The following is a 13,378-nucleotide window of genomic DNA, read 5'->3' as shown; positions in this document are numbered from 1 at the left end:
GTGGGCTCATCTTGGGCGGCTGCCCGAGGGGTCTCGGCTTTACAACTTTGCCGAGCGGCTATTTAGTCAGGGGCAAACACGTTTGTAAAATCCTACAAATTTGATAACCTGGCTAAGGAGGACCTGGAGTTCTCTCATTCGGTGCTGCAGAGTCATCCGCACTCTCCCGCCCGTTTGGGAGCTTTGGTATAATCCCCATGGTCCTTTCAGGAACCCCAGCATCCACTAGGACGATAGAGAAAATAAGAATTTACTTACCGATAATTCTATTTCTCGGAGTCCGTAGTGGATGCTGGGCGCCCATCCCAAGTGCGGATTATCTGCAATACTTGTACATAGTTACAAAAATCGGGTTATTATTGTTGTGAGCCATCTTTCAGAGGCTCCGCTGTTATCATACTGTTAACTGGGTTCAGATCACAGGTTGTACAGTGTGATTGGTGTGGCTGGTATGAGTCTTACCCGGGATTCATAAATCCTTCCTTATTGTGTACGCTCGTCCGGGCACAGTATCCTAACTGAGGCTTGGAGGAGGGTCATAGGGGGAGGAGCCAGTGCACACCACCTGATCCTAAAGCTTTACTTTTTGTGCCCTGTCTCCTGCGGAGCCGCTATTCCCCATGGTCCTTTCAGGAACCCCAGCATCCACTACGGACTCCGAGAAATAGAATTATCGGTAAGTAAATTCTTATTTTTTGGCAAAAAATACCTCACATATAGCCTCCGGGGGCTATATGGAGATATTTAACCCCTGCCAGAATCCGTTGAAGAGCGGGAGACGAGCCCGCCGAAAAAGGGGCGGGGCCTATCTCAGCACACAGCGCCATTTTCCCTCACAGAAAGGCTGGAGGGAAGGCTCCCAGGCTCTCCCCTGCACTGCACTACAGAAACAGGGTTAAAACAGAGAGGGGGGGCACTAATTTGGCGTTATAGCATCTTTTTATATATTTCTAAGGGAAAACACTTATATAAGGTTGTCCCTATATAATTATAGCGTTTTTTGGTGTGTGCTGGCAAACTCTCCCTCTGTCTCTCCAAAGGGCTAGTGGGTCCTGTCCTCTATCAGAGCATTCCCTGTGTGTGTGCTGTGTGTCGGTACGTGTGTGTCGACATGTATGAGGACGATGTTGGTGAGGAGGCGGAGCAATTGCCTGTAATGGTGATGTCACTCTCTAGGGAGTCGACACCGGAATGGATGGCTTATTTAGGGAATTACGTGATAATGTCAACACGCTGCAAGGTCGGTTGACGACATGAGACGGCCGACAAACAATTAGTACCGGTCCAGACGTCTCAAAAACACCGTCAGGGGTTTTAAAACGCCCGTTTACCTTAGTCGGTCGACACAGACACGGACACTGAAATACAGTGTCGACGGTGAATAAACAAACGTATTCCTTATTAGGGCCACACGTTAAGGGCAATGAAGGAGGTGTTACATATTTCTGATACTACAAGTACCACAAAAGAGGGTATTATGTGGGATGTGAAAAAACTACCTGTAGTTTTTCCTGAATCAGATAAATTAAATGAAGTGTGTGATGATGCGTGGGTTCCCCCCGATAGAAAATTATTGGCGGTATACCCTTTCCCGCCAGAAGTTAGGGCGCGTTGGGAAACACCCCTTAGGGTGGATAAGGCGCTCACACGCTTATCAAAACAAGTGGCGGTACCGTCTATAGATAGGGCCGTCCTCAAGGAGCCAGCTGACAGGAGGCTGGAAAATATCATATAAAAGTATATACACACATACTGGTGTTATACTGCGACCAGCGATCGCCTCAGCCTGGATGTGCAGAGCTGGGGTGGCTTGGTCGGATTCCCTGACTAAAAATATTGATACCCTTGACAGGGACAGTATTTTATTGACTATAGAGCATTTAAAGGATGCATTTCTATATATGCGAGATGCACAGAGGGATATTTGCACTCTGGCATCAAGAGTAAGTGCGATGTCCATATCTGCCAGAAGATGTTTATGGACACGACAGTGGTCAGGTGATGCAGATTCCAAACGGCACAAAGGTGTATTGCCGTATAAAGGAAGAGGAGTTATTTGGGGTCGGTCCATCGGACCTGGTGGCCACGGCAACTGCTGGAAAATCCACCGTTTTTACCCTAAGTCACATCTCTGCAGAAAAAGACACCGTCTTTTCAGCCTCAGTCCTTTCGTCCCTATAAGAGTCATATTTGCCCAGGGATAGAGGAAAGGGAAGACGACTGCAGCAGGCAGCCCATTCCCAGGAACAGAAGCCTTCCACCGCTTCTGCCAAGCTCTCAGCATGACGCTGGGACCGTACAGGACCCCTGGATCCTACAAGTAGTATCCCAGGGGTACAGATTGGAATGTCGAAACGTTTCCCCCTCGCAGGCTCCTGAAGTCTGCTTTACCAAGGTATCCCTCCGACAAGGAGGCAGTATGGGAAAAAATTCACAAGCTGTATTCCCAGCAGGTGATAATCAAATTACCCCTCCTACAACAAGGAAAGGGGTATTATTCCACACTATATTGTGGTACTGAAGCTAGAAGGCTAGGTGAGACCTATTCTAAAAAAAATTTGAACACTTACAAAGGTTCAAATCAAGATGGAGTCACTCAGAGCAGTGATAACGAACAGGAAGAAGGGGACTATATAGTGTCCCGGGACATCAGGGATGCTTACCTCCATGTCCCAAATTTGCCCTTCTCACTAAGGGTACCTCAGGTTCGTGGTATAGAACTGTCACTGTCAGTTTCAGACGCTGCCGTTTGGATTGTCCACGGCACCCCGGGTCTTTACCAAGGTAATGGCCGAAATGATGATTCTTCTTCGAAGAAAAGGCGTCTTAATTACCCCTTACTTGGACGATCTCCTGATAAGGGCAAAGTCCAGGGAACAGTTGGAGGTCGGAGTAGCACCATCTCGGATACTGCTACAACAGCACGGATGGATTCTAAATATTCCAAAATCGCAGCTGATCCTGACGACACGTCTGCTGTGCCTAGGGATGATTCTGGACACAGTCCAGAAAAAGGTGTTTCTCCCGGATGAGAAAGCCAGGGAGTTATCCGAGCTAGTCAAGAACCTCCTAAAACCAGGAAAAGTGTCAGTGCATCATTGCACAAGGGTCCTGGTAAAAATGGTGGCTTCCTACGAAGCAATTCCATTCGGCAGATTTCACGCAAGAACTTTTCAGTGGGATCTGCTGGACAAATGGTCCGGATCGCATCTTCAGATGCATCAGCGGATAACCCTATATCCAAGGACAAGGGTGTCTCTCCTGTGGTGGTTACAGAGTGCTCATCTTCTAGAGGGCCGCAGATTCGGCATTCAGGATTGGATGCTGGTGACCATGGAGGCCAGCCCGAGAGGCTGGGGAGCAGTCACACAAGGAAAAAATTTCCAGGGAGTGTGATCAAGTCTGGAGACTTTTCTCCACATAAATATACTGGAGCTAAGGGTAAATTTATAATGCTCTAAGCTTAGCAAGACCTCTGCTTCAAGGTCAGCCGGTATTGATCCAGTGGGAAAAACATCACGGCAGTCGCCCACGTAAACAGACAGGGCGGCACAAGAAGCAGGAGGGCAATGGCAAAAACTGCAAGGACTTTTCGCTGGGCGGAAAATCATGTGATAGCACTGTCAGCAGTGTTTCATTCCGGGAGTGGAAACTGGGAAGCAGACTTCCTCAGCAGGCACGACCTCCACCCGGGAGAGTGGAAACTTCATCGGGAAGTTTTTCCACATGATGGTGAACCGTTGGGAAATACCAAAGGTGGACATGATGGCGTCCCGTCTGAACAAAAAACGGGACAGGTATTGCGCCAGGTCAAGAGACCCTCAGGCAATAGCTGTGGACGTTCTGGTAACACCGTGGGTGTACCAGTCGGTGTATGTGTTCCCTCCTCTGCTTCTCATACCTAAGGTACTGAGAATTATAAGACGTAGAGGAGTAAGAACTATACTCATGGCTCCGGATTGGCCAAGAAGGACTTGGTACCCGGAACTTCAAGAGATGCTCACAGAGGACTTATGGCCTCTGCCGCTAAGAAGGGACTTGCTTCAGCAAGTACCATGTCTGTTCCAAGACTTACCGCAGCTGCGTTTGACGGCATGGCGGTGGAACGCCGGATCCTAAGGGAAAAAGGCATTCCGGAAGAGGTCATTCCTACCCTGGTCAAAGCCAGGAAGGAGGTGACCGCACAACATTATCACCACATGTGGCGAAAATATGTTGCGTGGTGTGAGGCCAGGAAGGCCCCACGAAGAAATTTCAACTCGGTCGATTCCTGCATTTCCTGCAAACAGGAGTGTCTATGGGCCTCAAATTGGGGCCCATTAAGGTTCAAATTTCGGCCCTGTCGATTTTCTTCCAGAAAGAATTGGCTTCAGTTCCTGAAGTCCAGAAGTTTGTCAAGGGAGTATTGCATATATAACCCCCTTTTGTGCCTCCAGTGGCACTGTGGGATCTCAACGTAGTTCTGGGATTCCTCAAATCACATTGGTTTAAAACCAGTCAAATCTGTGGATTTGAAGCATCTCACATGAAAAGTGACCATGCTCTTGGCCCTGGCCTGGGCCAGGCGAGTGTCAAATTGGTGGGGTTTTTCTCAAAAAAGCCCATATCTGTTTGTCCATTCGGACAGGACAGAGCTGCGGACTCGTCCCCAGTTCTCTCCCTAAGGTGGTGTCAGTGTTTCACCTGAACCAGCTTATTGTGGTGCCTTGCGCCTACTAGGGATTTGGAGGACTCCAAGTTGCTGGATGTTGTCAGGGCCCTGAAAGTATAGGTTCCAGGACGGCTGGAGTCAGGAAAACTGACTTGCTGTTATCCTGTATGCACCCAACAAACTGGGTGCTCTTGCTTCTAAGCAGACTATTGCTAGTTGGATGTGTAATACAATTCAGCTTGCACATTCTGTGGCAGGCCTGCCACAGCCAAAATATGTAAATGCCCATTCCACAAGGAAGGTGGGCTCATCTTGGGCGGCTGCCCGAGGGGTCTCGGCTTTACAACTTTGCCGAGCGGCTATTTAGTCAGGGGCAAACACGTTTGTAAAATCCTACAAATTTGATACCCTGGCTAAGGAGGACCTGGAGTTCTCTCATTCGGTGCTGCAGAGTCATCCGCACTCTCCCGCCCGTTTGGGAGCTTTGGTATAATCCCCATGGTCCTTTCAGGAACCCCAGCATCCACTAGGACGATAGAGAAAATAAGAATTTACTTACCGATAATTCTATTTCTCGGAGTCCGTAGTGGATGCTGGGCGCCCATCCCAAGTGCGGATTATCTGCATTACTTGTACATAGTTACAAAAATTGGGTTATTATTGTTGTGAGCCATCTTTTCAGAGGCTCCGCTGTTATCATACTGTTAACTGGGTTCAGATCACAGGTTGTACAGTGTGATTGGTGTGGCTGGTATGAGTCTTACCCGGGATTCAAAATCCTTCCTTATTGTGTACGCTCGTCCGGGCACAGTATCCTAACTGAGGCTTGGAGGAGGGTCATAGGGGGAGGAGCCAGTGCACACCACCTGATCCTAAAGCTTTACTTTTTGTGCCCTGTCTCCTGCGGAGCCGCTATTCCCCATGGTCCTTTCAGGAACCCCAGCATCCACTACGGACTCCGAGAAATAGAATTATCGGTAAGTAAATTCTTATTATTTATCTATTTATTTATTTTAAAAAGAAATATTTTTTTTTTCTTGACTCATCTAGGTATAGAATGTCAAGCTAACCAAGCATCTGCCACTTCAGAGGAATGTACAGTGGCATGGGGAGTGTGTAATGTAAGTACCTCAACTGTAGCATTAGACTGTTTTCTCTTTTTTTTTTTTTTAATAACTACACACCGTACAGAAGACCATCAAAATAAAACATGTATAATCACAGAAACCACTGCAGTCGCAGCAATAAGCGTAAAATACAGCATATAGGAATCAGTCATGTGAATCATCTATTACTAGTAGTGCAAATAACAGTGTAAATGAGCACAGAAATCATCCTAGAATGGTGGGGATCCATTAGAAAGCGTTTCCATATTGTACCACGTAGTTATATATAGTGTGGCAGATGCTCAGTTAGCTTAGTGATATCATTCAGGTGCTTGAAAGGGAGGGGTATTTCTAAGCAAGAAAAAAAAAAAAGGCATTTTGTTTCCCCCAGCACCCTGAATGATAACCGTAACCAGATGTAAATCCCACACAATATTAGAATTCAGAGATCTGTTTCACATATTTGCGCAAATATATGTATAAGCCCCAAAGCCGCATCAAGGCGTCTCTGTATATTTGGGGTCCCTAGCGCTATATCTAGGTGCAGGGTGTGGCACCCCAAAACACCAGCATAAGCCAGAAAGCCCAGGGCAGCATACCAGTGAATAAACTATAGTGTTAATAAATTAGTGTTAGGAAGCCGACGCTATAAAGGTGATACAAAAATGAGATGTAATTAAAATGGAGAAATAGTGTTAAAGAAATTAGTGTGTGAAAAGTGTTAATAGAATGTAAAGGTATGCCACACTTAAGCCATCCAGCTCAGCCAGTCCAGAGGCACCACACCTCACACCTCCATTACCCCAATCTGGGTCTATGATTAACCAGCAAGGAGCCACATGATAATGGCTCCTTACTACAATATGTCTAAGCTAAGAGCTACCTACCTTGGAGCAACCCCATAATGCTCCATATGGCATGTCAGGACCTGCACCTCCTCCTCATGCAGGAACCTCTCTGCCTCTCACAACAGACACATATAGTAGTTAGTCTGACCACTTTACGATCATACGTAGTTAGTCTGGTCTCCGGTGGTGACGGCGGAGTGTATATCTCAAATCATGTGCCGGTTCGTTAGCCAATCAGAGCTCGCAGACTGATGCCTGATTTGAGATATACACGCTGCTGTCACCGCCAGAGACCAGGCTAAGGGGCAGGGTGGCAGGCAGGCAGAGGCTCGCGCTGCGCTCTCCTCACCACAGTAGCAAACGGTGAGCACCACTATGGGGGGCATATGTGGCACTGTGGGCACATGACACTGGGGGCATATCTGACACTGTGGGGGGCATATCTAGCATTCGGTAATACTCCGCTCTAAACCCATCGGGGCCAGGCGATTTGCCTTTATGTAACGATTTGAAAAGAAAGTTATTTCTGTTCCGTAACCGGTTCTGTTAATAATATCCGTTCCTCCTCCGTCAACGCAGGTAAGCCTGCTTTCTCAAACTGCATACCTTCCACTGGGTGATTAGGAGGCTCCTTATAAAGAGATTTATAATTCATAAAAGCCTCAGATAGCCAGTGTGTGCATGACCGTGGAAGAGGAATCCGTACTTAAGTGGGTGATGCGAGAAGGAGCAAAGTATGACCGAACTAGATTAGCAAGTAACCTACTTGATTTATTTCCCCCACAAATTTTTTTTATTTCTTTTGTATATCATGAGAAAACTGAGCCCTATCAGTGCAGAAAGAATCCTATATTTAGCAGCAATATAAGCCTGTCGATTAGCATATGAGTCATTTAATAGCAGGGCATCATTGGATTTTGTCAAACCCTGACTAAGATCTTGTAACTGAGTATTCAGCAATCTATTTCTTCTGGAAACATACTCCATGATCTGTCCACGAAGTACCAATTTCGAAGCTGACCAAAACAAATTAACATCTTCAACATGTGATACATTATCATTGACATAGTTGAGAAAAGCCTGTTCAATATGTGCACAAAAATCAGACAAATGTTCCAAGTAGGCCAGAATTCTCCAATTGTAGGATCTAGATATTGGAGATTGTAAGGAAATGGTGAACCATATTGGGGCATGGTCAGATAGGGATATAGGTTCTATCTGGGTCCTGTCAACGTTGTTGTTGTTGTTGTCTATCAGTAATCAACCAATAGTCTAATCCAGAGGAGGAATGGTGAGGATGAGAATAAAACATATATTCACAGGACTCGGGGTGATGAAGTCTCCAGGGATCTTGCATCCTTAATTAGTCAGTAAGGGGGAGGTGGGGCTCCATGAGCACAAGCTGAGGTAGATCTGTCTCCAGTCTCCTCCCAAAATAATTTCTCCCTCCGCCCAGTCTTGTATCCTAGAATAAATGTCCGAAGAAAAGGGGGCAGTAGGGCCTGTATGTATGGTATGTGTATGTATGTATATGTATATGTGTATGTATGTATGTATGTATGTATGTATATATATGTATGTATGTATGTATGTATGCGTACGTATACATACATACATACATACATACATACATACATACATACATACATACATACATACATACATACATACATACATACCAGAACAGACGGGCGGCACTCAGAGCATATAATCAAATGAAAAAGTGCAGTCACTTTCTCTAACGTCCTAGTGGATGCTGGGGACTCCGTCAGGACCATGGGGAATAGCGGGCTCCGCAGGAGACAGGGCACATCTAAAAAGCTTTTTAGGTCACATGGTGTGTACTGGCTCCTCCCCCTATGACCCTCCTCCAAGCCTCAGTTCGGTTTTTGTGCCCGTCCGAGAAGGGTGCAAACTGGATGGCTCTCTTAAGGAGCTGTTTAGTAAAGTTTTTTTTTTAGGTTTCTAATCAGTGATTCCTGCTGGCGACAGGATCACTGCAACGAGGGACTTAGGGGAGAGACTTGCAACTCACCTGCGTGCAGGAGGATTGAAGTTTTAGGCTACTGGACACTGAGCTCCAGAGGGAGTCGGAACACAGGTCAGCCTGGGGTTCGTCCCGGAGCCGCGCCGCCGATCCCCCTAACAGACGCTGAAGAAAGACGGCGGAACGGAGGTCCGGAAACAGGCGGCAGAAGACTTCACAGTCTTCAGAGAGGTAGCGCACAGCACTGCAGCTGTGCGCCATTGTTGCTACACGGCTCACTGACACGGTCACGGAGGGTGCAGGGCGCTGCTGGGGGCGCCCTGGGCAGCAATATAAATACCTATTTGGCAAATAAATACATCACATATAGCCATTAAGGCTATATGTATGTATTTAACCCAGGCCAGTTTTCCTAATAACCGGGAGAAAAGCCCGCCGTGAAAGGGGCGGAGCTTATTCTCCTCAGCACTCAGCGCCATTTTCCTGACCAGCTCCGCTGGTGAGGAAGGCTCCCACTCTCCCCTGCACTACAGAAACAGGGTTAAAGAGAAGGGGGGCATAAATTGGCGATATAATTATATATTAAGAGCCCATATATAGAAACAACACCTTCTAGGGTTGTTATATACATTATGGCGCTTTTGGTGTGTGCTGGCAAACTCTCCCTCTGTCTCCCCAAAGGGCTAGTGGGTCCTGTCCTCTATCAGAGCATTCCCTGTATGTGTGTGCTGTAGGTCGGTACGTGTGTGTCGACATGTATGAGGAAAATGTTGGTGAGGAGACGGAGAAAATTGCCTGTAATGGTGATGTCACTCTCTAGGGAGTCGACACCAGAATGGATGGCTTACTTATGGAATTACGTGATAATGTCAACACGCTGCAAGCCGGTTGACGACATGAGACAGCCGGCGGACAAATTAGTATCGGTCCAGGCGTCTCAGACACCGTCAGGGGCTTGTAAAAACGCCCATTTACCTCAGTCGGTCGACAGACACTGACACGGACACTGACCCCAGTGTCGACGGTGAAGAAACAAACGTATTTTTCCTTTAGGGCCACAAGTTACATGTTAAGGGCAATGAAGGAGGTGTTACGGATTTCTGATACCACAAATAAGGGTATTTTGTAGGGTGGGAAAAAACTACTTGTAGTTTTGCCTAAATCAGATAAATTAAATGAAGTGTGTGATGATACGTGGGGTTCCTCCGACAGAAAGTTATGGGCGGTATACCCTTTTTCCCGCCAGTAGTAAGGGCGAGTTGGAAAACACACCTTAGGGTGGACAAGGCGCTCACACGCTTATAAAAAACATGGCGTTACCGTTTCCAGATACGGCCGCCCTCAAGGAGCCAGCTGATAGGAAGCTGGAAAATATCATAACAGTATATACACACATACTGGTGTTATACTACGACCAGCAATCGCCTCAGCCTGGATGTGCAGCGCTGAGGGGGCTTGGTCGGATTTCCTGACTGAAAATTTTGATACCCTTGACAGGGACAGGATTTTATTGTCTATAGAGCATTTTAAGGATGCATTTCTATATATGTGTGATGCGCAGAGGCATATTTGCATTCTGGCATCAAGAGTAAATGTGATGTACATATCTGCCAGACGAAGACACGACAGTGGTCAGGTGATGCAGATTCCAGACGGCATATGGAAGTATTGCCGTATAAAGGGGCGGTCCATTGGACCTGGTGGCCATGGCAACAGCTGAAAAATCCACCTTTTGTTACCCCGAGTCACATATTGGCAGAAAAGGACACAGTCTTTTCAGTCTCAGTCCTTTCGTCCCCATACGGGCAGGCGGGCGAAGGCCAGTCATATCTGCCCAGGGGGAGAGGAAAGGGAAGAAGACTGCAGCAAGCAGCTCATTCCCAGGAACAGAAGCTCCTCACGGCTTCTGCCAAGTCCGCAGCATAACGCTGGGGCCGTACAAGCGGACTCAGGTGCGGTAGGGGGTCATCTCAAGAGTTTCAGCAACACTCGCAAGGGAACTCCGGGATCCTACATGTAATATCCCAGGTGTACATTGGAAATTCGAGACGTCTCCCCCTCACACAATTCACAGGCTGTATTCCCAGCAGGTGATAATCAAAGTACCTTTCTTACAACAAGGAAGGGGGTAGTATTCCACACTATATTGTGGTACTGAAGCCAACCGGCTCGGTGAGATCTGAAATATTTGAACACTTACATACAAGCGTTCAAATCAAGATGGAGTCACTCGGAGCAGTGATAGCGAACCAGGAAGAAGGGGACGATATGATGTCACTGGATATCAGGGACGTTTACCTACAGGTCCAAATTTGCCCTTCTCACCAAGGGTACTTCAGGTTCCTGGTACAGAACTGTCACTATCAGTTCAGACGCTGCCGTTTGGATGGTCCACGGCGCCCCGGGTCTTTACCAAGGTAATGGCCGGAATGATGATTTTTCTTAAAAGAAACATGGACGCTTTCCTGATAAGGGCAAGGTCCAGAGAACAGTTGGAGGTCGGAGTAGCACTATCTTAAGTAGTTCTACGACAGCACGAGTGGATTCTAAATATTCCAAAATCGCAGCTTTTTCCGACGACACGTCTACTGTTCCTAGGGAAGATTCTGGACACAGTCCAGAAAAACGTGTTTCTCCCAGTGGAGAAAACCAGGGAGTTATCCGAGCTAATCGGGATCCTCCTAAAACCAGGAAAAGTGTCAGTGCATCATTGCACAAGAGTCCTGGTAAAAATGGTGGCTTATTACGAAGCAATTCCATTCGGCAGATTTCCCGCAAGAACTCTTCAGTGGGATCTGCTGGACAAATGGTCCGGATCGCATCCTCAGATGCATCAGCGGATAACCCTATATCCAAGGAAAAGGGTGTCTCTCCTGTGGTGATTACAGAGTGCTCATCTTCTAGAGGGCCGCAGATTCGGCATTCAGGATTGGATGCCGGTGACCACGGAGGCCAGCCTGAGAGGCTGGGGAACAGTCACACAGGGAAAAAATTTCCAGGGAAGTGTGATTAAGTCTGGAGAATTCTCTCCGCATAAATAAGCTTAGAGCAAATTTATAATGCTCTAAACTTAGCTAGACCTCTGCTTCAAGGTCAGCCGGTATTGATCCGGTGGGATAACATCACGGCAGTCGCCCACGTAAACAGAAGGGCGGCACAAGAAGCAGGAGGGCAGTGAAAACTGCAAGGATTTTTCGCTAGGCGGAAAATCATGTGATAGCACTGTCAGCAGTGTTCTTTCCGGGAGTGGACGACTGGGAAGCAGACTTCCTCAGCAGGCATGACCTCCACCCGGGAGAGTGGAAACTTCATAGGGAAGTTTTTCAACATGATTGTGGACCGTTGGCAAAGACCAAAGGTGGACATGATGGCGTCCCGCCCGAACAAAAACGGGACAGGTATTCCGCCAGGTCATGAGACCTTCAGGCGATAGCTGTGGATGTTCTGGTAACACCGTGGGTGTACCAGTCTGTGTATGTGTTCCCTCCTCTGTTTCTCATAACCAGGGTATTGAGAATTATAAGACATAGAGGAGTATGAACTATACTAGTGGCTCCGGATTGGCCAAGAGGGACTTGGTACCCGGAACTTCAAGAAATGCTCACAGAGGACTAAGGGCCTGGGGAGCTAAGAAGGGACTTGATTCAGCAAGTACCATGTCTATTCCAAGACTTACCGCGGCTGCGTTTGACGGCATGGCGGTTGAATGCCGGATCCTGAGGGGAAAAGGCATTCCATAAGAGGTCATACCTACCCTGGTCAAAGCCAGGAAGGAGGTGACCGCACAACGTCATCACCACATGTGGTAAAAATATGTTGCGTGGGTGAAGCCAGGAAGGCTCCACGACGGAAATTCAACTAGGTCGATTTCTACACTTCCTGAAAACAGGAGTGTTTTGGACCTCAAATTGGGGTTCATTAACATTTAAATTTCGGCCCTGTAGATTTTCTTCCAGAAAGAATTGACTTCTGTTCCTGAAGTCCAGATTGTAAAGGATGTATTGCATATACAGCTTTTTTGTGCCCCTAGGGGCACCGTGAGATCTCAACATAGTGTTGGGATTTCTTAAAATCATATTGGTTTGAACCGCTCAAATCTGTGGATTTGAAATATCTCACATGGAAAGTGACCATGCTGTTGACAAATATCTCACATGGGAAGTGACCATGTTGTTAGCCCTGGCCTCGGCCAGGCGATTGTCAGAATGGGCGGCTTTGTCTTACAAAAGCCCATATTAAAATTTTCCATTTGAACAGGACAGAACTGGGACTCGTCTCCAGTTTCTTCATGAAGGGGTGTCAGCGTTTTCACCTGAAACAACCTCTTGTGGTGCCTGCGGCTACTAGGGACTTGGAGGACTCCAAGTTACTAGACGTGGTCAGGGCCCTAAAAATCTAACTATATATATATATATATATATATATATATATATATATATATATATATATATATATATATATATATATATATATATATATATATATATATATATATATATATATATATATATATATATATATATATATATATATATATATGACGGCTGGAGTCAGAAAGTCTGACTTGCTGTTTATACTGTATACACCCAACAAGCTGGGTGCTCATGCTTCTAAGCAGTCTATTGCACGCTGGATTTGTAGTACAATTCAGCTTGCACATTCTGTGGCAGGCCTGCCACAGACGAAATATGTAGATGCCCATTCCACAAGGAAGGTGGGCTCATCCTGGGCGGCTGCCCGAGGAGTCTCGGCATTACAACTTTGCCGAGCAGCTACGTGGTCAGGG

General features: G+C 46.8%; 1 protein-coding gene across 1 annotated transcript in view; it reads left to right on the top strand.

Annotated features, from left to right (window-relative positions):
• Window positions 1-13,378, top strand: part of RBX1 (ring-box 1) — a 216,448-nt gene that overhangs the window by 82,033 nt on the left and 121,037 nt on the right. The window contains exon 3 of the mRNA XM_063938785.1: window positions 5,702-5,772. Within this exon, the coding sequence (XP_063794855.1) occupies window positions 5,702-5,772 (71 nt within the window). The remainder of the gene's footprint in view (window positions 1-5,701; window positions 5,773-13,378) is intronic.

This window comes from Pseudophryne corroboree, chromosome 9, assembly GCF_028390025.1.
Source record: "Pseudophryne corroboree isolate aPseCor3 chromosome 9, aPseCor3.hap2, whole genome shotgun sequence".
Taxonomy (NCBI): domain Eukaryota; kingdom Metazoa; phylum Chordata; class Amphibia; order Anura; family Myobatrachidae; genus Pseudophryne; species Pseudophryne corroboree.
The sequence above is the reverse complement of the archived record's forward strand: the minus strand, read 5'-3'. Positions and strand labels throughout refer to the sequence as shown.